Source organism: Ranitomeya variabilis, chromosome 2 (genome assembly GCF_051348905.1).
Source record: "Ranitomeya variabilis isolate aRanVar5 chromosome 2, aRanVar5.hap1, whole genome shotgun sequence".
In the NCBI taxonomy this organism is placed as follows: domain Eukaryota; kingdom Metazoa; phylum Chordata; class Amphibia; order Anura; family Dendrobatidae; genus Ranitomeya; species Ranitomeya variabilis.
The window spans coordinates 1,070,518,230-1,070,545,090 of NC_135233.1; the positions used below are offsets into that span (position 1 = coordinate 1,070,518,230).

The 26,861-nt window shown below is 44.4% G+C and overlaps 1 protein-coding gene across 2 annotated transcripts in view; it reads left to right on the forward strand.

Moving 5' to 3' along the window:
- SUPT3H (SPT3 homolog, SAGA and STAGA complex component) overlaps positions 1 to 26,861 on the forward strand; it is a 576,749-nt gene that overhangs the window by 403,379 nt on the left and 146,509 nt on the right. For both annotated transcript variants that reach the window (XM_077291574.1, XM_077291575.1), the window contains one exon: positions 9,169 to 9,308. In XM_077291574.1, the coding sequence (XP_077147689.1) occupies positions 9,169 to 9,308 (140 nt within the window). The remainder of the gene's footprint in view (positions 1 to 9,168; positions 9,309 to 26,861) is intronic.

Genomic DNA, 26,861 nt, shown 5'->3' on the forward strand with positions numbered 1-26,861 from the left:
ACTACAGGCGCTCTGTGCACCTTTGATGTGGCACAATGGTAATTTGTCCCCCTATGTGAATGTATTTATATTTCAATGTTTTTTTTAATGATATATATATATATATGTATATTTTTTTTTAATGTCTGCAGTGTCGTAGAGTCGGTGGTGTGTGTGTGTGTGTTCACGATGTTTGCTATTTTTGTGTCCACATTCATTTTGGATGCTGTTTGACACAAGTTATTTTGAACTTTTCTGTGAACTCGGCCACACAAACCTTCTCTGTGCTTCACAGGACGCTGCCACCTACGATGACAAATTGCCCCATATGGGCTTTAGATTTCTAATCATCCGAATCTAAGTGCCTGAACTGACCGTTTGTCTCCGATTTCATGTGATTGATATCACTTTATGATATGGACGGACGTCCTGATGTTCCCAGAAGTTGGGACCCTTCATCCTTTTAAATTTCCTTTGTGATTTTAGTAGTTTAAGGATGCAGCAAACCTCTTAGTATCTGGCCCTCTGGTCTCGTGGAACAAATGAATGACCTAAAAAAAAGAATTCTATAATAATTGTTTTTTATGTTTGTAAAGCTCCTCAATTGAAACATCACTTTTTATACTTTTTTTCTGATAAAAAGCTCCAAACCCCCTACACAATGTCATATTTAGTGCTAGTATTACCTTGGGGGCGGGGTTTACAATGTACTTATGCAGAGCAGCCTAAAGACACTCCCACAAGGAATCCTGTAAGTTTCAACCACTTACTAAGACCATAAAAATGAACACTTAATAAAAAGAAAATTTTTGGAAATGTATGCGCAGATTTCAGAAAGCAAACAAAATGGAAAAATAGCAAAACATGGCCACTTTTGAACAGGTAGCTGGAGCATGCTGCATCCAGTGTTATTATACAGCTCAATCTATAGAGCGTATGCAGTAAGCCCATAAACACCCTATTGTTATTCCCACAGGAATCCCGAATGTTATGTTTTAGTTTAGTTCCTCTGCATTAGGCACTTTTTTTCTTTTCCATATTAGGAACCGAGAAAGTGAATTTATCCAGAGGGCAGAACAGAGAAATTGCATCGACTATCACATGTGATCACAGCCTAAAAGTGTCACTGTTGTTTTAATTTTTATTTAATAAATCAATAGAGTAAAAATTAGCAATTTTGTAATATATGTTATCAGAGAAATCTGCTCTTTTTCTCCTCCAGGACTAATCAATCAGTCTCAAAATTCTCAGTTCTTGGGTAAAATCTGGATTCGGCGAAGACAGGTTGTTACATTACTGAGACAGGAGATGACAGTTGGTGCCTATAAGCTTCCATATAGATGGGAGGGGGAGGAGCTCAGCCTCCTAGCTCCTCCCTCCTGCTTCCTCCTTCCTTCCGCATAGAACTTTATGAGCACCAACTGCCATCTCCTCTCTCAGGAACGTAACAATCTGTCTTCAATGAATACAGAATTTACTTAAGAATTAATGATCAGTCCTGGAGTAGAAAGAAGCGTATTTTTCTAATACAATATTTAGCAATTTTTTATTTTATTTTTTACATGCACCGTTGATTAATTGAATAAAAATTAAAACGGCGGTTAGTCTTTAACCCCTTTCTGTCTTCGGACGGGATAGTCTTTCCAAGGACAGAACCCCCGCTTTGATGTAAACTCCGGCGGTGAGCCCGCATCCTAGCCGGGACATGTCAGCTGTTTTGAACAGCTGATATGTGCCCGCAATAGGCGCGGATGTATCTCGATCCACCCGCAGCTATTAACTAGTTAAATGTCGCTATCAAACTCTGATAGCGGCATTTAACTAGCGCTTCCCACCGTTGGGCCGGAAATGCACGCATCGCTGACCCCGTCACGTGATCGGGGGTCAGCGATTCGTCGGCATGACAACCAGATGTTTCCTGAAGACTGCTGGTTGATAATGCCGGATTGCTGTGAGCGCCACCCTGTGGTCGGCGCTCATAGCAATGCAGTAATTCTGCTACATAGGGGTGATCTGAGCATCGCCACTATGTAGCAGAGCCGGCCAGGCTATGCCAGCTTCTAGCCTACCAATGGAGGCTATTGAAGCATGCCAAAAGTAAAAAAAAAAATGTTTAAAAACAAAAAATAATATAAAAGTTCACTCCCCCTTTCGCCCCATTCACAATAAAACAAGAAAAAAAAAGAAACTTACACATATTTGGTATCGCCGCTTTCAGAATCGCCCGATCTATCAATAAAAAAAAGAATTAACCTGATCACTAAACGGCGTAGTGAGAAAAAAATTAAAAACGCCAGAATTATGTTTTTTTGGTCGCCGCGACATTGCATTAACCCCTTCCCGACCTTTGACGCCACGTAGGCGTCATGAAAGTCGGTGCCAATCCGACCCATGACGCCTATGTGGCGTCATGGAATGATCGCGTCGCTGCAGAGCGGGTGAAAGGGTTAACTCCGATTTCACCCGATCTGCAGAGACAGGGGAAGTGGTACTTCAGCCCAGGGGGGGGTGGCTTCACCCCCCCCGTGGCTACGATCGCTCTGATTGGCTGTTGAAAGTGAAACTGCCAATCAGAGCGATTTGTAATATTTCACCTAAAAAACTGGTGAAATATTACAATCCAGCCATGGCCGATGCTACAATATCATCGGCCATGGCTGGAAATACTGAAGTGACCTCCCCCCACCCCACCGATCGCCCCCCCAAGCCACCGATCTGTCCCGTAGTCCCCTCCGTCCTGTGCTCCGCTCCCCCGTCCTCCTGTCCGCTCCCCCCGTGCTCCTATGTCACCCCCCCCGTGCTCCGACGCCCCCCCCCCGTGCCCCGATCTCCCCCCCTTATACTTACCGAGGCTCCCGGTGCCTGTCCGCCTCCTCCATGGGCGCCGCCATCTTCCAAAATGGCGGGCGCATGCTCAGTGCGCCCGCCGAATCTGCCGGCCGGCAGATTCATTACAAAGTACATTTTGATCGCTGTGGTAGGTTCTATCACAGCGATCAAAATAAAAAAAATAATAAATAACCCCCCCCCCTTTATCACCCCCATAGGTAGGGACAATAATAAAATAAAGAAAATATATTTTTTTTCTTTTTCCACTAGGGTTAGGGTTAGAACTAGGGTTAGAACTAGGGGTAGGGTTAGGGGTAGGGGTAGGGTTAGGGTTACGGGTAGGGTTAGGGTTAGGGGTAGGGTTAGGGTTATGGCATGTGCACTCAGTGCGGATTTGGCTGCGGATCCGCAGCGGATTGGCCGCGGATCCGCAGCGGATTGGCCGCGGATCCGCAGCGGATTGGCCGCGGATCCGCAGCGGATTGGCCGCGGATCCGCAGCGGATTGGCCGCGGGTTCGCAGCGGATTGGCCGCTGCTAATTCGTAGCAGTTTTCCATCAGGTTTACAGTACCATGTACACCTATGGAAAACCAAATCCGCTGTGCCCATGGTGCGGAAAATTCCATGCAGAAACGCTGCATTGTATTTTCCGCAGCATGTCAATTCTTTGTGCGGATTCCGCAGCGTTTTACACCTGTTCCTCAATAGGAATCCGCAGGTGAAATCCGCACAAAAAAACACTGGAAATCTGCTGTAAATCCGCAGGTAAAACGCAGTGCCTTTTACCTGCAGATTTTTCAAAAATTGTGCGGAAAAATCTCACACGAATCCGCAACGTGGGCACATAGCCTTAGGGTTAGGGTTGGAATTAGAGTTAGGGTTGGAATTAGGGCTAGGGTTGGAAATAGGGTTAAGATTAGGTTTGTGGTTAGGGTTACGGATAGGGTTAGGGGTTTGTTGGGGTTACAGTTGTGGTTAGGGTTGGGATTAGGGTTAGAGTTGGGATTAGGGTTAGGATTAGGGTTAGGGTTGGAATTAGGGTTACGGGTGTGTTGGGGTTAGGGTTGTGGTTAGGGGTGTGTTGGGGTTAGGGTTGTGATTAGGGTTATGGCTACAGTTGGGATTAGGATTAGGGGTGTGTTGGGGTTAGTGTTGAAGTTAGAATTGAGGGGTTTCCACTGTTTAGGCACATCAGGGGTCTCCAAATGCAACATGGCGCCACCATTGATTCCAGCCAATCTTGCGTTCAAAAAGTCAAATGGTGCTCCCTCCCTTCCAAGCCCCGACGTGCGCCCTAACAGTGGTGTACCCCCACATTTGGGGTACCAGCGTACTCAGGACAAACTGGGCAACAACTGTTGGGGTCCAATTTCTCCTGTTACCCTTGCAAAAATAAAAAATTACTTGCTAAAACATAATTTTTGAGGAAAGAACAATTATTTTTTATTTTCACGGCTCTGCGTTATTAACTTCTGTGAAGCACTTGGGGGTTGAAAGTGCTCACCACACATCTAGATAAGTTCCTTCGGGGGTCTAGTTTCCAAAATGGGGTCACTTGTGGGGTGTTTCTACTATTTAGGCACATCAGGGGCTCTGCAAATGCAACGTGATGCCCGCAGACCATTCCATCAAAGTCTGCATTTCAAATGTCACTACTTCCCTTCCGAACCCTGACGTGTGCACAAATAGTGGTTTACCCCCACATATGGGGTACCAGCACACTCACAACAAACTGGGCAACAAATATTGGGGCCCAATTTCTCCTGTTACCCTTGTGAAAATAAAAAATTGCTTGCTAAAACATCTTTTTTGAGGAAAGAAAAATGATTTTTTATTTTCACGGTTCTGCGTTGTAAACTTCTGTGAAGCACTTGGGGGTTGAACGTGCTCACCACACATCTAGATAAGTTCCTTGGGGGGTCTAGTTTCCAAAATGGGGTCACTTGTGGGGGGTTTCTACTGTTTAGGCATATCAGGGGCTCTGCAAACAAACGTAACATGATGCCCGCAGACCATTCCATCAAAGTCTGCATTCCAAAACGTCACTACTTCCCTTCCGAGCCCCGGCATGTGCCCAAACAGTGGTTTACCCCCATATATAGGGTATCAGCGTACTCAGGAGAAACTGGACAACAACTTTTGGGTCCAATTTCTCCTGTTACTCTTGCAAAAATAAAAAATTCTGGGCTAAAAAAAATATTTTTGAGGAAAGGAAACACATTTATTATTTTCACGGCTCTGCGTTATAAACTTCTATGAAGCACTTGGGGGTTCAAAGTGCTCACCACACATCTAGATAAGTTCCCTTGGGGGTCTAGTTTCCAAAATGGAGTCACTTGTGGGGAGTTCCTACTGTTTAGGCACATCAGGGGCTCTGCAAAAGCAACCTGACGCCCGCAGAGCATTCCATCAAAGTCTGCATTTCAAAACGTCACTACTTCCCTTCCGAACCCCGACGTGTGCCAAAACAGTGGTTTACCCCCACATATGGGGTATCAGCGTACTCAGGAGAAACTGGACAACAACTTTTGGGGTCCAATTTCTCCTGTTACCCTTGGGAAAATAAAAAATTGTGGGCTAAAAAATCATTTTTGAGAAAAGAAAAATTATTTTTTATTTTCATGGCTCTGCGTTATAAACTTCTGTGAAGCACTTGGGGGTTCAAAGTGCTCACCACACATCTAGATTAGTTCCTTGGGAGGTCTAGTTTCCAAAATGGGGTCACTTGTGCGGGAGCTCCAATGTTTAGGCACACAGGGGCTCTCCAAACGCGACATGGTGTCCGCTAATGATTGGAGCTAATTTTCCATTCAAAAAGCCAAATGGCGTGCCTTCCCTTCCGAGCCCTGCCGTGCGCCCAAACAGTGGTTTACCCCCACATATGGTGTATCATCGTACTCAGGACAAACTGGACAATAACATTTGGGGTCCAATTTCTCCTATTACCCTTGGGAAAATAAAAAATTCTGGGCTAAAAATCATTTTTGAGGAAAGAAAAATTATTTTTTATTTTCACGGCTCTGCGTTATAAACTTCTGTGAAGCACCTGGGGGTTATAAGTGCTCACTATGCATCTAGATAAGTTCCTTGGGGGGTCTAGTTTCCAAAATGGGGTCACTTGTAGAGGATCTCCAATGTTTAGGCACACAGGGGCTCTCCAAACGCGACATGGTGTCCGCTAACGATTGGAGCTAATTTTCCATTCAAAAAGTCAAATGGCACGCCTCCCCTTCCGAGCCTTGCCGTGCACCCAAACAGTGGTTTACCCCCACATATGAGGTATCGGCGTACTCAGGAGAAATTGCCCAACAAATTTTAGGATCCATTTTATCCTTTTGCCCATGTGAAAATGAAAGAATTGAGGCTAAAAGAAATTTTGTGTGAAAAAAAAGTACTTTTTCATTTTTGCGGATCAATTTGTGAAGCACCTGGGGGTTTAAAGTGCTCACTATGCCTCTAGATAAGTTCCTTGGGGGGTCTAGTTTCCAAAATGGGGTCACTTGTGGAGGAGCTCCAATGTTTAGGCACACAGGGGCATTCCAAACGCGACATGGTGTCCGCTAACGATGGAGATAATTTTTCATTCAAAAAGTCAAATGGTGCTCCTTCCCTTCCGAGCCTTACCATGTGCCCAAATAGTGGTTTACCCCCACATGTGAGGTATCGGTGTACTCAGGAGAAATTGTCCAACAAAATTTAGGATCCATTTTATCCTGTTGCCCATGTGAAAATGAAAAAATTGAGGCTAAAATAATTTTTTTGTGAAAAAAAAGTACTTTTTCATTTTTACGGATCAATTTGTGAAGCACTTGGGGGTTTAAAGTGCTCACTATGCTTCTAGATAAGTTCCTTGGGGGGGTCTAGTTTCCAAAATGGGGTCACTTGTGGGGGAGCTCCAATGTTTAGGCACACGGGGCTCTCCAAACGCGACATGGTGTCCGCTAAAGATTGGAGCCAATTTTTCATTGAAAAAGTCAAATGGCGCTCCTTCCCTTCCGAGCCCTGCCGTGCGCCCAAACAGTGGTTTACCCCCACATATGAGGTATCAGCGTACTCAGGACAAATTGGACAACAATGTTCGTGGTCCAGTTTCTCCTTTTACCCTTGGGAAAATAAAAAAATTGTTGCTAAAAGATCATTTTTGTGACTAAAAAGTTAAATGTTCACTTTTTCCTTCCATGTTGCTTCTGCTGTTGTGAAACACCTGAAGGGTTAATAAACTTCTTGAATGTGGTTTTGAGCACCTTGAGGGGTGCAGTTTTTAGAATGGTGTCACTTTTGGGTATTTTCAGCCATATAGATCCCTCAAAATGACTTCAAATGTGAAGTGGTCCCTAAAAAAAATGGTTTTGTAAATTTTGTTGTAAAAATGAGAAATCACTGGTCAAATTTTAACCCTTATAACTTCCTAGCAAAAAAAAAATTTGTTTCCAAAATTGTGCTGATGTAAAGTAGACATGTGGGAAATGTTATTTATTAACTATTTTGTGTCACATAACTCTCTGGTTTAACAGAATAAAAATTCAAAATGTGAAAATTGCGAAATTTTCAAAATTTTCGCCAAATTTCCGTTTTTTTCACAAATAAACTCAGAAATTATCGACCTAAATTTACCACTATCATGAAGCCCAATATGTCACGAAAAAACAATCTCAGAATCGCTAGGATCCGTTGAAGCGTTCCTGAGTTATTACCTCATAAAGGGACACTGGTCAGAATTGCAATAAACGGCCAGGTCATTAAGGCCAAAATAGGCTGGGTCATGAAGGGGTTAAAATGCAATAACGGGCAATCAAAAGAACGTATCTGCATCAAAATGGTATCATTGAAAACGTCACGCAAAAAATAAGCCCTCACATGACCCCAGATCCTGAAAACTGGAAACGCTACGGGTATCAGAAAATGTCACAATTTTTTTGTTGTTGTTTTTTAGCAAAGTTTGGAATTTTTTTTTACCACTTAGATAAAAAAGAACGTAGACATGTTTAGTGTTTATGAACTCGTAATGACATGGAGAATCATAGTGGCAGGTCAGTTTTAGCATTTAGGGTATGTGCACATGTTGCGGATTTCCTGCGGATCCGCAAGTGATTTACAGTACAATGTAAATCAATGGTAAAAAAAAAATGATGTGCTAGTGGTGCGGAAAATATGGTGCGGAAAATTCCGTGTGGAAACACTGCGGATTAAAAGAAGTAACATGTCACTTCTTTTTTGCAGATCTGCAGCTTTTTTGTCCCCATTCCATTATAGAAATCTGCAGGGTTAAAAAATGCAGTAAATCCGCACAAAATCCTCACAAAAAATGCGTCAAATCTGCACCTGAAATTCCTAAGCCTAATCCGCAACGTGTGCATAAAGCCAAACAAAAAACAAGTGTGAGATTGCACTTTTTTTGCAATTTCACCGCACTTGGATTTTTTTTTCAGTTTTCTAGTACACGACATGCTAAAACCAATAATGTTGTTTAAAAGTACAATTCGTCCTTCAAAAAATAAGCCCTCACATGGCCAAATTGACTGAAAAATAAAAATGTTATGGCTCTGGGAGGAAGGGGAGCAAAAAACGAACACGGAAAACCGAAAAAAGCTGGGGTCATTAAGGGGTTTAAAAAGATAGCATTCATCACCTATACAGATGTGTCCTTCCTTACCTTTTCATTTTCACTTGAGATGACCAACTTTTAAAAAGACACGATTTGGTGACACTCTGCCAGGAGATGTTTCTGATATGTATCTAGATGTGGCCATCCAGTGGTTGTGAAGGGAATTGCAGCCTGTTCAGGGTGTTGATAATATATTAATTATGGTTTGAGAGAAATCGGGGTCCTCAACTAAATTCATGGAGCGTTAAGAGTGGACACATCCAATGGTTGAGTGATAAATTCTAGATCGAAGAGGTTCATCCATTAAGACTGTTGATACAGGATCGGTGGTTTAGAATACACCTTTAGGTATGATAGGTAGCGCAATTTAGACTTTTGTGGTATATTTAATCTTAGATGACAAGAACTGTCTGAGCGGCCAACTTTAGACATCCGTGCATTATGATCCGAGTGCTGACGAGGACTGTCCGCGAGTCTCCTGACCAGAATTAGACCGCATGTACGAGGCCGTTGAGTTTGGCCAGTTTGTGATTCGCGGTCCGTGCTTGAATCATGATACATGGACGTCTAAATGAGGCTTAAGTCGTAAAATATTAGTGGAGGGCTACAACCCAAATCTCCCCAGAGCCGGGTCTAGATGTTTCCACACAAGGCCTGATCCACTACAAATGCCCACTCTCCCCTCGCTTCTTTTTACAGCCGTTCCGGTATCACTTGAAGAATAACCTGTGTCTTTCTCTCTGTGGTTGTGTAGAGAAGCTGTCCGCTAACAATAATGCAAACAAGCGGCAGAAGCTAGCCCAGGACTTCCTGAACTCCATTGACCAGACCGGAGAGCTCCTAGCCCTGATGGAAGACGATGAGGTTGATGAAGTTAAGCAGGAACGGATGGAGGTAAGGTTTCCTTTGATGCCGTCTCACATTCTATTCAGGAGTGAGATTCAACATTTTTTGTAACCTAATTTTTCCTATTGAGTATGCAGGAAAGCAAACTGTGCAAAATAACTGATAAAATCAAAACTTCCATACACTGTCTCCACTGAAATGAAAACTGCCATATAATGTGTCTTCTGAAAAGAACACAGCCATACAATGTGCCCTTTGAAAAAAATACTTTGATACACTGTGTCCCCTGGATTGAAAACTGCCATACACTCTGCCCCCTGAAATAACCGCCATACACTGTGCCCCCTGAAATGAAAACCGCCATACACTGTGCCCCCTGAAATAACCGCCATACACTGTGCCCCCTGAAATAACCGCCATACACTGTGCCCCCTGAAATAACTGCCATACACTGTGCCCCCTGAAATAACTGCCATACACTGTGCCCCCTGAAATACGGTAACTGCCATACGCTGTGCCTCCTGTAAACAAAAACTGTTCCTCACTGTGTCAACTCAATATAATTTGACTCCAAAGTTCTATGATAATTGTTCCACTCAATGCATCTTCTAAAAAAACAAAGCAAAAAAACAACAACATATTTTGCCTCATTCAATAGTGCCACACACTGTGCTCCCTGGAGGTAAAAATCCATAAATATTTTACACTCTACCCTTGATAAAGAGTGTGCCCTCCAGCATAGGTGAGAGATACTTAAGCTGCTTTCACATTTGCGATCGGTAGGGCTGCAAATGGCCGCACACCTCAAATTGCCGCATGCGGACGCATCCGCATTCAACGCATGTCCCTGCGTACCCAATGTTAAACGCAGGATGCATACAAAAGTAGGTGGACCATAGGGGGGCTTCAGGGAGGAAGAAGGGAGGAAGTTCGCAGCCCTACCGACCGCAAATGTGAAACCAGCCTTACCTGTCCCATTTCCCGTGCTGCCCTCTTGCCAGGCCTTGCTTCTATGTTAAACTTACTATTCATTTCCTGTCAAGTGTAAACCTTCTTCTAGAAGGATGGACTATGAGATGGATTACATCCCTCTCTACTTCCTTCCCTCCCTCCTTCCCTTGCTCTCTCCTTCCCTCCCTACCTCTCTCTTTCTCTCCCTCCCTCCTTCCCTCCCTCCTTCCTTCCCTCCCTCCTTCCCTCCCTCCTTCCCTCCCTACCTCCCTCCTTCCCTCTCTCCTTCCCTCCCTCCCTTCCTCTCTCCTTCCCTCCCTCCCTCCTTCCCTCTCTACTTCCCTCCCTCCTTCCCTCACTCCCTCCTTCCCTCGCTCCCTCCTTCCTTCCCTCCCTCTCTCCTTCCCTCCCTTCTTCTCTTGCTGCCTCCTTCCCTCCCTCCCTCTCTCCTTCCTTCCCTCCTTCCCTTGCTCCTTCCCTACCTCTCCTTCCTTCCCTTGCTCCTTCCCTCCCTCTCTCCTTCCCTCCCTACTTCTCTTGCTGCCTCCTTCCCTCCCTCCCTCTCTCCTTCCTTCCCTCGCTCCTTCCCTCCTTCCCTTGCTCCTTCCCTACCTCTCTCCTTCCTTCCCTTGCTCCTTCCCTACCTCTCTCCTTCCTTCCCTTGCTCCTTCCCTCCCTCTCTCCTTCCCTCCCTTCTTCTCTTGCTGCCTCCTTCCCTCCCTCCCTCTCTCCTTCCTTCCCTCGCTCCTTCCCTCCTTCCCTTGCTCCTTCCCTACCTCTCTCCTTCCTTCCCTTGCTCCTTCCCTACCTCTCTCCTTCCTTCCCTTGCTCCTTCCCTCCCTCTCTCCTTCCCTCCCTTCTTCTCTTGCTGCCTCCTTCCCTCCCTCCCTCTCTCCTTCCTTCCCTCGCTCCTTCCCTCCTTCCCTTGCTCCTTCCCTACCTCTCTCCTTCCTTCCCTTGCTCCTTCCCTACCTCTCTCCTTCCTTCCCTTGCTCCTTCCCTCCCTCTCTCCTTCCCTCCCTTCTTCTCTTGCTGCCTCCTTCCCTCCCTCCCTCTCTCCTTCCTTCCCTCGCTCCTTCCCTCCTTCCCTTGCTCCTTCCCTACCTCTCTCCTTCCTTCCCTTGCTCCTTCCCTTCCTCTCTCCTTCCTTCCCTTGCTCCTTCCCTTGCTCCTTCCCTACCTCTCTCCTTCCTTCCCTGGCTCCTTCCCTTCCTCTCTCCTTCCTTCCCTTGCTCCCTCCTTCCCTTCCTACTTCCCTCCATCCCTTATTGCGCATAATAAACTGTAGAGTTTATATTACCATTTTTGGATGTGTCCAATTTTTTTATCACTTTTTTTTTTTTATTATTTTGCGATGGGGAATGAAATAAGACATCTATTATGGCACTGTTGTTTTTTTTATGCCCGTCATTATGCAAGATTAATAATTATATAGTTTTATATGTGTTTGGTGTTTTACGGGATATTTCTTTTTCTATGTGAAATTATTATTTTTTTTTTTTATTTGGAAAACTGGGTATTTGGGAACGGCGTCTTTACTTTCCATTTTTTAAACCCTTAAAAATATATATTTTTTATGATATTTATTATTCTTCCAAGGAAACCTGAACATGCGATCTTCTGACCGTATAGGTAATGCAGTACATTACTGGTGTAGTGCAGGGCAGTGTTTGACTGACAGCTGACCGGTAGCCACTGACGGCTGTAGTGTATGGCAGACTAAGAGTCCATTCTCCATCCCACTGTTCGCAATGACATCTTGTAGGCACCGCTGCAGGGTTGCCAATGGGCTGACAGATGGAGCGTTCTCCCTCTGTCAAATTCTTGATTTTACACTGTCATTTTTAACAGCATCACACGAAGAGTTAAACTGCTAGAATCGTCGAGAACACCGATCCTAACAGTTCTAGAAGGTGCCCGGTTGGGCGTATTTGTCGGGCTCCTGCAGCAGGTCGTATCAGTACGAAAGCTTCACCATACGATCAGTATGACCTACATATCCACCACGTGTTAATGGATATAGACGTCATGCAGCCTTAAGAAGGTAAAGGAGGCTTCAAGGGGATAAAAATTACTTTTGTGCCTTAGACAGATTTAAGAAGAAAATAAAAAGTAAATGACCCCCCCCTTCCGCCTCATTGGTTGCCTGTAACTCCCGTTATGAGACTTAGAGGGTTTTTTATGGTTCCTACAATCTGGTCCGGGCTGAATGCACTGTAAGGCCCGCTCAGCCTACTGCGAGGTAGGCTACCCCTGTAATTTAATGAACGGGCATTTCCATCCATTTCCGGGATGTTGAGACTGAACCAGGATGTAGAGTGTATCGTTGGACCGCTAACGGGGGAGGGTCGTATGCTGGTGAGGATGAGTATAACTTTTCATTTTTTAACCTGTTTTCACCCTTGTCAAAATATCTCTAGTCCCTGAAAAAAAAAAAGCGCCAAACTTTTAATACCGCCCGTCTTGTGCGCTGCAGCTTTTGTTTTTTTACGATGTTTCTCTAGATTCCGTCTGGTCTTCAATCTATTTTCAGAACTAAAAAAAAAAAATGCCAAAGTGTTTTACAACCCAGGAATATGGTTAAATCATTACTCTTCTTTTACATATCAATTACCTTGAAAGAGTGCGGTAATCTCGGTTTTGGACGATTGCAGATACTTAGCGTTCCATTTCGCCCCGGGGCCAAAAACCATAACTGGACGTTCAGAACAGATGATAAACACATAGTTCTGACGTCAGCGCGACTCCGACGGGATGTGTTTTGTTGTGGTATGGTTTCACTTACAAAGTATTGTGCATCAGCCATGTGTACGAGGAGCGCTCACCATCATATAATACCGCGACGCTGTGTCCATGAGACCAAATGTGCAGAAATCCTAAGGACCAGCTCGCCCCAGGACTTTAAAAAATTGGCAACTCTTTCTAACTTTTTGTCTAAACCAATTTCTTTTCATACTCTACAATAATGCTACAAAAATGTAAAATGATTTTTTCTCGAAGCCTTCAATATTCTCTGTTAATTCATATAGCCCAAAAATATTTACATGGTAGACTGAAAAATATGGGAAAAAATTTTGTGAGGTGGAATGGATGAAAAACACAATTCATCATTTATTGGTTCTGGTTTTACATTGTTCACTGTGCGGTAAAAATTTCATAGTGGTGTTACTTTGCGATCTGAATAATATATATATTATATAATATATATTATTTATTTATTACATAATGTGTATGTATAGATAGATGTGTGCGTATATATATATATTTATATAAACATAATACGATCGTGGTCTAAAAGTGTTGATACCCTTGAAATTGTTGCAGAAAATGAAGTATTTCTCCCAGAAAATTATTTCCATTACACCTTTTGTTTTACACATGTTTATTTCCTTTGTGTGTATTGGAACAACACAAAAAAGACAAAAAAAAGGCAAATTGGACATCACTTTACACAAAACCCCAAAAATGGGCTGGACAGAATTGTTGGCACCTTTCCAAAATTGGGGGTAAACACCATTGTTTCAAGCATGTGATGCTCGTACAAACTCACATGTGGCAAGTAACAGGTGTGGGAAATATGAAAATCACACTTGAAACCAGATAAAAAGGGGAGAAGTTGACTCAATCTTTGCATTGTGTGTCTGTGTGTGCCACACTAAGCGTGGAGAACAGAAAGAGGAGAAGAGAACTTGTAGAATAAGTTTTGAGATAACAAAGTAAATTCAGAAATCTTGTGGAGCGGATGATATCTCTAATACTAATGGTAAAACGATAGGCGTTGCTGTATCAAATTCACCAATGTAGGATTTTCTCCCAAAAATATTGATGTGAAGGAAAAAAACTACAAATGGGGATGGCCGATTGGTAATATTCCTGAGAGGGAAAAAAAAAAAAAAAGTTAAACTTTTTTTTTGTTTTAACTTAATATTTTTAATATTTTTACTTATACAGGGCATATGCTAATTTTATAGATCTCCTTTGAAATATTTCCCCTCTTGTAATTCAGATGAGCATTTTAACATGAAAACATTTAAAAAAAAAAAAAAAAAAATTCTGGCCGTTCTGACCAAGATTTTCAAAGTAAGTACTCCGGCCGCATCAGGTCAGAGAGATTTTTCTTTTAATATGTGTAGCTTGGGTTGTGAAATCTGTCGACAAACAAGAATATAGTTGACCGGAGTCAAAAGTACAAAACCTTTTGGACAAATATTTTTTTCTTTGTATTCTCAACAGTTTGTTGGGTTGTACGTTACGTTGGCCACAACGACCCTCCTCATATGCAGCCATTACACTATTCTGGACCTTCAGGTCTTTAAGTGTTGGACTTTAACGATGTATAAAAACGGTATGTGTGTGTGTGTGTGATTATTTTCTATTTTGGGTTAGCGGTATTTTGCAGCCCGTATTTTATCGTCAGCCTTGGCTTTCGCAATTTCATGCATTTTTTTATATATTTTATTACCTTAGCAGCTAATCCTTTAAGTGATTTCCACTGTACTTCCAACACTTGGATGTTGCATTAGTATAAATCTAGTAAATGTAGGGTTTAGTGCCTTAATGCTTCGTACAATGGCTCATTTAGGAGCCAGCAAATTGCAGACTCTTTAATTAAAGCAGGATATAGTTTGTGTATTTTTGGTGCCAATCGTCATTTAGTTAAAAGTTCTTTGCTACTTTCTTGGCTATTTTTTGAGACGTTTATACAGAAGTCAATGTAAGGAATGTTTCCGAAAGCTCGGCAACGTCCAAAAAGAATATGAAGTCACACGTTGTGCCGGATCGGTCGTGTCATCTTTTATACCTCCTCCACTGATTGAGCCATCGCTCAACCAAAATTTATGCCGACAAGCCATAGTGACCCACGTAGAGCAACCAATTTCTTAAAACTCGCTCTTCAGTTTACATTAAATAAGCCTACTCAATATTGAAATTATAACACTAAGAAGGAAAAATCGTGGAATAATGAGTTACAGGATGGATAGACATATTACTGATGTCGTAATGAAGAAAAAATTAAAGCAAAACTTTCAAAATATCTCGATTTACTCAGTATGGAGTGTGAGCACCACGTGCAGAAATCCCCGCACTTAGTCACAGATGCTATCACTGAAGTTGTTAATGGTTGTCTGGGGAATGTTCTTGGGCAAATCATCAAGATCCGCTTCTGGCAGCTTCTTGTTCGGTTGCCGACCACTGACATTCCAGTGACAAGGTGACCACGCTAGAGATTTTCTAATATTTAAACCTTACAATGTGTTAGATGTGACCTCAGTGTGACTAGGAGCAGACAAAGGTCTGGGTCCCGAACTCTGAGCAACTCAGCCTTGTGATTCTTTTTAAATAAAATATTCATCTCAAGGAAGAGAGGCCATGCCCCAACTTGCATAAAAATGCAAAAATCCACAGGAGAAAAACACACACATTCATGGAGCAGTGGTGAGAAGAATCTCACGGTGAATTGTGGTGCACTCATGACTGCACCGTGAGACTTTTTCTCACTGTGCTAGCGGTGATCTCACCGAGGTCACCACAGTTCAGGAACCCGGGAGGAATCACAGCCGCCTCAGTGACCTGCGGTAACCTCGATGACGTCACTCTAGTCACTGAGACTGAGCTCGCAGCAGCTCATTCTCCAAAGATTTTCAGCCTGGACAGTCGCATTTTGGAACCATGCAGGTTGAAAACTATTTATCCCAGACATGGATTATGGCATGGGGCATTACAACAGACAGGCAAGGGATATACAGGAGTAGGAAAAACAGCTCACCTGTTAGGCATATGTTGTGGGGAAGCACGGAAACCATGTAGTCATCACGTAAAAAAAAAAAGAATAAAAAGTAGAAAATTCCGGCTTCCAAAAATTCCAAATTTATTGTGAATAAAACAGTCCAGTCAGATAAAATCACATCATTTCTTGAGAAAGAACAAGTTACTGTTCAAAACACGTTGCCTGTTACTCACAATGATGTGATTTTATCTGACTGGACTTTGCTGCTTTATTCACAATAAATTTGGAATTTTCTACTTTTTACTCCAGGCAAGGGACGTGGTTGTTTTTCACTTTTGTTTTTTTACAGAAGACCATGGCTTCGGTGGAATGGACGTTAGATGAGTATACACAAATATAGGACTTTATTCTGGCTGTGAGATTACTTACAATGCAACTATAAGATTAGTAATGAATGGGTGTCTTATAGGCATTACTAAGCCGTGGGCTATGTCACAAGAAAACACACAGGTGACATCAACCCCAAAAATATGAACCCCACTTGCCACCACCATAGGGAAAGTGAGAAGAGCTGGGAAAATTGGCAAATGCGCCAGAATTGGTGCATCTAATAGATGTGCCTTTTCTGGGCACCTGCGGGCTGCTATTTACCGGTGGTAAACTTTTTACGTCCGCAGAGCATAAGTAATCTAAGTGGAGGTTATTCGGGTCCAGCTCTAAATATACTGGCACATTTTTTTCCCCATACACTGAACAACACAGCTGCAGTGCTTGTTGGTGGTGCACAACGAAGCTCACTACGGGGAACCTCTATCCAACCTCCTGGCAACAAGCCGCATGATCCAAAAGCATTGAAGGAATTCCCCAGCACTTACCCTTGGTTGCATACCACAATAGCAATGCTTGAAAAAGACTCAGGATTGTGTCGAAACCTTGCTGGCTTTCTGCTATCTTCAGAATCATCTATTTTTGTTACATGGTGACCACTGTAAATAAAACTTTGCACATTTTGCATTCATCTATGAGTGCGGCTGTTTCTCCTAACGCGGCGGCCTGCATGGGAGGTGAGTACAGGCTTTATTATTTTTATCGGGGCCGAACATCTAGTTTAAGAAGGGGTTGTTCGAGTAGTGGACAACCCCTTTAACTATTCTGGATTTTTCTTCATTGGATGGGTCCAAAATTAATTATTTTGTGATTACTGTTGAAGTTTCCATTTAGGTAGTCATTTGACTTTACTGATTACATTTTTCATATTGTGATCTCTTCACCTTAATTGGTTGATCAGTAGAGATGGACAAACCAAAACTCCTTTAATGTGAGGGGATAAACTTCCAGCGGTGCAGTCTGACACCTCGGCCTCTAAGACGAAGCCAACCAAAGCATGTATAATTGTAGTTTCACTGATTAAGGGTAGAAAGGAGCAAAATAATCAACTTCAATCAAGTCCATGAGTAAGTAGAACTTAGTGCCAAACTAAATGTGTATGTGTATCGCAGGAAACCCCTTGTAATAATGTCCAAGTAGTAATTAGGGCACCAAGAGTAATGAATTAAGAATAAATAGTGATCTCAATGTGTGGGCTTCTTGTGACTCCACATGTGAGACAACACCATATATAGAATCGCAATCTTAATCGGTATAGACTTACACATAGATCTACCCTATAACCCAATAGGCCAAAAAGATGTAAATATATAGAGCCATATGGCAATATATTTAATACTAGGGTACATACGGTACATAATTTGGTTAAAGGCAATACATGTAGATCATGTTCTTAAAGGGAACCTGTCACCCCGTTTTTTCCGTCTGAGATAAAAATACTGTTAAATAGGGCCTGAGCTGGGCATTACAATAGTGTATTTTGTGGACCCCGATTCCCCACCTATGCTGCCGAAATACGTTACCAAAGTAGCCGTTTTCGCCTGTCAATCAGGCTGGTCTGGTCAGATGGGAGTGGTGTCTTCCCCCAGATCTTGCTTATTTTTCCGTTGGTGGCGTAGTGGTTTGCGCATGCCCAAGTCCAGATTCCACTGCACAGGGGAGGGAAAAGAGCGCGATCTGCGCTATTCCCCTGGTGATCGGTGGGGGCGGCCATCTTCCTGTGGCCGCGCGTGCGCAGATGGAGCGCTCTGCTGCCCGGGGCTTCAGGAAAATGGCCGCGGGATGCCGCACGTGCGCAGATGGAGATCGCGGCGGCCATTTTCCTGAAGCAGAGTTCGCATCTCTGCTTCAGGAAAATGGCCGCCGTGATCTCCATCTGCGCACGCGCGGCATCCCACGGCCATTTTCCTGAAGCCCCGGGTAGCAGAGCGCTCCATCTGCGCACGCGCGGCCACAGGAAGATGGCCGCCCCACCGATCACCAGGGGAATAGCGCAGATCGCTATGCAGTGCCATCCAGTCTCCAAATGTCACGTGTGTGGTTGGCACCAAAGATCTCGATCTTGGTCTCATCAGACCAGAGAACCTTGAACCAGTCAGTCTCAGAGTCCTCCAAGTGATCATGAGCAAACTGTAGACGAGCCTTGACATGACGCTTTGAAAGTAAAGGTACCTTACGGGCTCGTCTGGAACGGAGACCATTGCGGTGGAGTACGTTACTTATGGTATTGACTGAAACCAATGTCCCCACTGCCATGAGATCTTTCCGGAGCTCCTTCCTTGTTGTCCTTGGGTTAGCCTTGACTCTTCGGACAAGCTTGGCCTCGGCACGGGAGGAAACTTTCAAAGGCTGTCCAGGCCGTGGAAGGCTAACAGTAGTTCCATAAGCCTTCCACTTCCGGATGATGCTCCCAACAGTGGAGACAGGTAGGCCCAACTCCTTGGAAAGGGTTTTGTACCCCTTGCCAGCCTTGTGACCCTCCACGATCTTGTCTCTGATGGCCTTGGAATGCTCCTTTGTCTTTCCCATGTTGACCATGTTTGAGTGCTGTTCACAAGTTTGGGGAGGGTCTTAGGCTACGTTCACATTTGCGTTGTGCGCCGCAGCGTCGGCGACGCAACGCAAACAAAAACGCAGCAAAACGCATGCACAACGCTGCGTTTTGCGACGCATGCGTCCTTTTTTTGGTTGATTTTGGACGCAGCAAAAATGCAACTTGCTGCGTCCTCTGCGCCCGGACGCGTGCGCCGCAGTGACGCATGCGTCGCAAAACGCAAGTGCAATGCATGTCCATGCGCCCCCATGTTAAATATAGGGGGGCATGACGCATGCGGCGACGCTGCGGCGCAGACCGCAAATGTGAACGTAGACTTAAATAGTCAGAAAAGGCTGGAAAAAGAGATAATTAATCCAAACATGTGAAGCTCATTGTTCTTTGTGCCTGAACTACTTCTTAATACTTTAGGGGAACCAAACAGAATTCTGGTGGGTTGAGGGGTTGAATAATAAATGACCCTCTGAAAAAACTTTTCCCAATTAAAAAAAAAAATAAACAAAGAAATAACATTATTTTTTGCTGCAGTGCATTTCACACTTCCAGGCTGATCTACAGTCCAAATGTCACAATACCAAGTTAATTCCAAATGTGTAAGGGTACCGTCACACAGTACCATTTTGATCGCTACGACGGTACGATTCGTGACGTTCTAGCGATATCGTTACGATATCGCAGTGTCTGACACGCAGCAGCGATCAGGGATCCTGCTGAGAATCGTACGTCGTAGCGGATCGTATGGAACTTTCTTTCGTCGCTTGATCACCCGCTGACATCGCTGGATCGTTGTGTGTGACAGCGATCCAGCGATGTGTTCGCTTGTAACCAGGGTAAACATCGGGTAACTAAGCGCAGGGCCGCGCTTAGTAACCCGATGTTTACCGTGGTTACCAGCGTAAACGTAAAAAAAAAAAACAGTGCATACTTACATTCCGGTGTTTGTCCCCGGCGTCTCAGCTTCTCTGCACTGTGAGCGTCTGCCAGCCGGAAAGCGAGCACAGCGGTGACGTCTGACGTCACCGCTGTGCTTTTCGGCTATGGCGCTTACACAGTGGAGAGAAGCAGAACGCCGGGGACAGACACCGGAATGTAAGTATGTACTGTTTGTTTTTTTTACGTTTACGCTGGTAACCAGGGTAAACATCGGGTTACTAAGCGCGGCCCTGCGCTTAGTTACCCGATGTTTACCCTGGTTACCCGGGGACTTCGGCATCGCTCCAGCACCGTGATTGCAACGTGTGACCGCAGTCTACGACGCTGGAGCGATAATCATACGATCGCTGCGACGTCACGGATCGTGCCGTCGTAGCGATTAAAATGGTACTGTGTGACGGTACCCTAAACCTGCTAAATCTGCAGGGGGTTGAATACTACTTGTAGGCACTGTAATTGGAGCAAAAATCCCTCGGAACTTGACAAAGAGGGACACACGGAGATAGCTAGCATATCTGTACAAGATTAAAGACCAATTATTGAAAATTTCATGGCAAACTTCTTGAAAATTGATAGGTATTTTATGATGGTGTTTAAGGAAAATTTTTGTGAATATCTGACTGTGGGGTTGCAACATGATAACGGGGATTTCCTTTCCTATCTTCAACCAAGGGAGGGATTATTTAAAATATTTTTTTTGTTGATAGCGTTATATGAGTTGTTTTTTTTTTTCGTCATGCGAGCTGTCGAATTTATCATTGCCCTTTTTGGGTCCATACTTCTTTCTGATCTTTTTTGTTTTATTTTTTGGGGGGAGGCATATTAATCGAAAAAAGCATATTTCTGTCATTTCGATTTTTCTTTTGTTTCAGCGTTTACTGTTTGGGATAACTATTTTATTAGTATTTCATTAGTTCAGACAGTTGCACAATGTCAGATATTGACTTCATAGTTATACATACCTGGCTGATGCTAATGTCATCTGAATCCTGCAATTGTGTTGTTGGGGGTGGTAACGCGATAGCGTCAGAAGGAGCCCTCCCATTTCCAAAGCCTTAAATGCCACTGTGTTAGTTGATGGTTGCATTTAAGGGGTTCAACTGCTTCAATCAGCACTAACTCCAATTACAGCAGATACACTTAGCGCCTAAGCCTGCTCCATGTGTGCAGTATACTAATAGATAACCAGGAGCATTAGGCCGCGGTACTTGCTGGGTCTGACCTCTTGGACTTGCACCAATCATGAGACGAAAGGGGCAATTTTTCCCTGCACAGTGCCACTCTAAACCAGACATCTGTACAGAGAGCTATAACCGGCCTCTTACTTGCCACTGTAAAGATTCCTACATAGCTGGGTAGTGTCAAGGGGATACCGTGACAAAGTGGGATCATATCATGGCGTCCGGTAACACATATACCTGCGGTAGTTAGAACGGCTTCACCATCCTATTAGTAGTTCTGGCTTTCATTGCTCTGTTGCTGCAAGGGGTTAAACTGCTTCGTTGGACTCCTGGATTTCTCTGTCTTTGTTGTATCAGCTGTTCTGAGTTTGTTACTCCCTGCAGGTTTAGGAACCCACCTCCTGTTCTAATTACCACTGTTATATGTGTTACCGGACGCTGTGGTCTTCCTTCTTTGCCAGTGATAGTTACTACTACCTGGTTTGGAGTTGCAGTGTTAGTAGCTGGTGTTTGGTTTGGTTTGTGCGTTTTTCTCCCTATACTTTCTCATTTGGTTTGTCCCACCTATACCTCTCGTTTCCCACTTGATTGTTTTGTGAGTGTATTTGTATGATTGTAGTTTCTTTTACCCCTGCCTTTCAGGCTTGTATTATCCTATTAATTTCCGTCACATACCTTCCTGGGTGGGGGAGGGAACAGATACATTTTATTATAGGAATTTAGCCAGGTATGAGACCCTGGCATCTCCACCATCAGGAGTAATCCAGGGCACAGGGATAGCCTAGGGTTCCTCTAGCTGGATGGACAGGGTAGCTGCCCATTGTCCCTGGTAATGCCATGACAGGTAGCCTGAGGCCGTGGTGCAAGTTAAAAACTGCAAAGAGATTACAACATACTGGTAGGCTGCCTAAGGTTGGTACCTCACCAATGATAAATTGCTGCCATATCCTTGCAAAGTGCCATCACTTTATGGCATTGGGAAATTCCATTGATGCAGAAAGAAACCTTTTGGGAAAGCAGAGTGCTTATAAGGTGTTGGCTGACAGCCAGACTTTATTAAAGGGAATCTGTCAGCAAGTTTTTTCCATTTAATCTGAGAGCAGCATACTAAAGAGCAAGATAGCCTGATTCCAGGACTATGCCACTTACTGGACTGCTTGGTACAGTTTTGATAGAATCTTTGCTTTCTTTGCAGTTGATAGTGCAGTGGTCAGAATGCTGAGCTGTGTATAACCCCACCCACACCCTTGATTGGCAGCTTCCTTTGTACAGTCAGTAAGCTGCCAATCAGTAATGGGTGTGGGCGTGGTTGCACAGATTAGGCAAGCGACACCTAGTCCTGCAGTGATAATCTCCTGCTGATAAAACACTGATTGAAACTACAACACAGCCTAATGTGACACATCTCTAGACTCGGGCTCTCTGTCCCTACATCATGCTTCTCTCAGATTAAGCAGCAAAAAGCTGGTGACACATTCCCTTTAATAATGCAAAAATAAGGGGGCGTGGCCTAGCAAGCTATGTGAGTGGACATGTGTCGGGTCTCTCTCCCCGCACCGCTCTTAATACTTACCCTTGAAGGCGCCGCCGAACGCCAAAACCGGGCAGTGCGGCACCGCAGGACCCCAGGGAACGGAGGAGAACACCGGTGATTAGCGGCGATGCCACGCCGTAAACAGTCGGCGCCTGCGGCGGGCGTGAAAATCCAAGATGGCGCCGTGGCAGAGGAGGACGCAGCCAGAGCCAGCGCTTCATACCGCTGGAGGTAATAGCCAGGCTGGAGCGGTTCGCCCGCACTGAGGAGGGGGGTGCCCTGCTGCTGGACGCTGAGGGGCCTGGAGAGAAGGAAGCCCTGCAGAGGAGAGGAGGGGAGGACAATCTAAGCGAGGTGGAGGAGCAGCGTTCCCCAGGGAGGATGCTGGAAGTGCACAGTGCTGGCAATATGACACCTGCTGCTAGCCCGGTGCAGGCTAATGACTTTGATGGTGTGGAGCAAGCAAATATGGGGGAACCAACATTGCAGGACATTTTTTCTGTTGTTATATACTTCAAATCTGCCCTGGCTGCGCTGAACATAAGGGTGGATGACTTAAAAGTTTAAATGAAGGCCTTTAACTCTGCTATGCGTAAGGTGGAGAAAAGAGTTGAGGTGGTGGAAGAACGTGTGGGCAGTGTGGAGGATCAGACAAACGAACTGCTAAAAAGAGAAAAGAAATATATTCAACGTATTGCAGAATTGGAATTTAAAACAGATGACCTGGAAAACCGTTCCCGAAGGAACAATTTAAGAATAATTGGGATGCCGGAGAAGGTGGAGGGGAATAATACCACTGAATACATTGAGGCATGGCTTAAAAAGTCGGTGGGTGGCGTAGACCTCACCAACCATTTCGCGGTGGAGAGGGCTCATAGAGTCCCCACTAGACCCCTACCACCCGGCTCTGCCCCTCGTGCTATACTGGCAAAAATTTTGAACTACCGGGATCGAGAAACCCTACTAAGGAAGGCTAGGATCAGTGATGGCCTAAGTATAAACGGAAATCGGATCTCCATTTATCCTGACTACTCTGCATCGGTGCAAAAACTCAGAATGAAGTTTGGTGAAGTCAAGCGGTGGCTCCGAGAACTGGACTTAAAATATTCAATGCTCTACCCTGCTAAGCTCAGGGTGGTGGCGCTGGATCGTGTTCATTTTTTCCAAAGTCCGGAGGAAGCTACGCACTGGCTGGATACTAATGCCAAGAAAATTGGCACAGAGCGGAACCAATGAGACTGACACCGAGGATTCGTAGGTTCACTGGTTTTACCTCTTCTTGATCTTTGAATCTGCTTAGTGTTATCATACAGAATGCAGCTAAAAGTCAAAGTATTGTGTTCGGCGGCGCAATGAATAGTTCATATTAGTCGTGGTGGGAGGGGGAGAGATGGACGGTGAAGGGCATAGTTCTAGGTTGTTATTAAGTGCTCTCAGTTCTCATACAGGGAAAGAAAGTTTGTTTTATTTGAATTTTATTGAGTTTCAGACGGGGGAGATTGGATTGGTTGAGGGGGGGGTGGGGGGAGGGGGGTAATGGCGGAGACCTGGGGGAGACGGCACTCACTTATTATGCTTCTTTAGGGATATGGGAGGGGATGTTAATATTATAAGTTGGAATGTCAGGGGGTTAGCGGACGCTACTAAGCTTGCGGCAATATTTCAGTACCTACTGAAACAGAGGCCCTCGGTGATATGCTTGCAAGAAACCCATTTAGTGAAGGAAAGTTGATATGCTACAGAAGCGATGGGTGCGCATGGCGTATCACTCGACTTTCTCTAATTATGCAAGAGGGGTGTCAGTTTTAATTCATACTAATACCCCATTTGAATAAATTAAGGTTAAAATTGATAGGGACGGTCAGTATATCTTTTTGGTGTGTAACATCGTTAATCGTTTGATCTGCATTGTTTCATTATATATACCCCCGCCATACTCTAGTAAGAAAATTCAGGAGATATTGGAGTCTATGAGAGGATGGGATGGGGTTCCCCTTCTTGTGATGGGAGATGTGAACAATATAGCTGACGATCACTGGGACAAGAGCAATTACGCACCGCTGCGCAGAGATGGCAATGACACTCCCTTTGGAAACTATCTTAGAGAAATAGGATGGATTGACTTATGGTGGGTTCGCAATGTTAATACATACTCTTACTCCTGCTATTCAACTACTTATGGCTCTATGTCACGAATTGATATCGCCCTGGGTAACGAGGGGATGAACGAATTGCTAAGCGGGGTGGAATATAGTCCTAGGATTTTATCAGATCATAGCCCGGTTCAGGTTTCTCTGAAGTTGTCGGATCAGGAGGGATCTGAGAGGATGGGATGGAAAATTCACCCCTCCTGGCTACAACTTTTGGACATGGAAAGGGTGGGGGTAGAGATTGAGGAATTTTTTAAGATTAATGAAGGTAGTGCTGAACCCCATGTAGTGTGGGATACTATGAAAGCGTATTTAAGGGGAATTTTGTTCCGAGACATCTCAAGACATAAGACGAAGACTAGAGCACAGGATCAGGCTGTCTTGGAGGAACTGAAAGCAGCGGAGGTGGCACTGGGTACCCATAGTACTAGGGAGTCTCAGAGCCGTATGAGGCTGGCTCAGCAGAAGGTTAATTGGCTATATTTGAGAAAGGCGGAGAAGTTGCGGGCTTTTCAAAAATAAACTTTTTATTCAGAAGGGGAAAAGGTGGGACATTTACTTTCGGTAGTGGCTTCCGCACAGAGGGGTTCCTCACATGTCTACTCCATAAAAACTGAGGATGGTACTCTGGTTACTCGGGGGGAGCAAATTTTGGAAGGGTTTAGACAATTCTATGGGAAGCTATATACTTCTAGTGTGGGGAGGGGGTCTGAGGACATGACCAGGTACTTGGAGGGGATTGATTTGCCTAGGTTGAGCAGAGAGGAAAGTGAGTTGTTGGAGGAGCCGATTGGGGAGGAAGAATTGGGGGCTGCTTTGGCAGGCGTCGCTGGGGGAAAGGCTCCGGGGGTGTTCAATAATTCGTTGGAAAGAGGGGAGCTACCTTTGTCAATGAGAGAGGCTATTGTGGTGGTCATCCCTAAAGCCGACAAGGACTTACAGCTACCAGAATCCTATAGACCAATATCACTTCTGACGGCCGACATAAAGATCTTGGCAAAAGCATTGGCAAATAGGTTGACTCGGGTGATTGACAAACTGGTTCACCCAGATCAGTCGGGCTTTATGCCCAACAAGTCAACGGCACTCAATTTGAGAAGGTTGTTTTTAAATTTGCAAATTCCTTCCGACAATGTCAGTAAAAGGGTCGTGGTATCCTTGGATGCCAATAAGGCTTTTAATTGCGTGGAGTTGAGGTACCTGTGGTCGGTGCTAGAGCGATTGGGGTTCGGACCTAAATTCATCTCTTGGGTGCAGCTGTTGTACTCTTCTCCAGTGGCTAAAATTAGAGTTAATAATGCTCTCTCTGAATCTTTTTCTTTGACTAGGGGAACAAGACAGGGCTGTCCTTTGTCCCCGTTGCTTTTTGCCCTGGCGGTGGAGCCCCTAGCTGCCAAAATTAGAGGGTCCCGGGAGGTGAGAGGTTTTATGTACGGGGACTCAGAGGAAAAAATAGCGTTATATGCTGATGACATTTTACTTTTTTTGGAGGTCTCTGAGGAGACCCTGGTTAGGGCGGAGGCCATCATTGAAGAGTTTGGGAGTTATTCGGGACTGAGGATCAATTGGGACAAATCCAATATGTTGTTGATAGATGGGGATTTTGGAGATAGTGAAATGAGAGATTCTTCTACAAAGCTGAGGTTGGTTGATAAATTCAAATATCTGGGGATCCAAATTGCTCTCCCTTTAACTAGCTTTGAGGAACTGAACTTGGCACCACTTTTGCGGAAAATACGCACTAAAATTCAGGCGTGGAAAAAGCTACACTTATTGGTAATCGGTAGGGTAAATCTTATAAAGATGATTGTGATGCCGCAACTTCTTTATGTGTTACATAATTCCCCTATCTGGATATCGCAGAATAGATTTCGTAGGATCAGGTCCTTGTTTGGAGAGTTGATCTGGGGGGGAAAAAGCCCCAGATTTAAACAGGAAATTTTACAAAGGCTGAAGACGGACGGTGGGTTGGCGCTCCCTAATCCTTGGTTATACTTTTTGGCATCTCAGTGTCAGCATCTTAGGGGTTGGGGTGAGGAGTCTTGTGGGGAGCGGGCACCACGTAGCCTGAAGACACTGATGGGGTTGAAGACATTGAGTGAGGGTCTGGAGGGTGGACATTTCCGGGAGAAAGGTTCTAAATTCTGCACTATTAGGCTTATTCATAAGGTCTGGGACAAAGT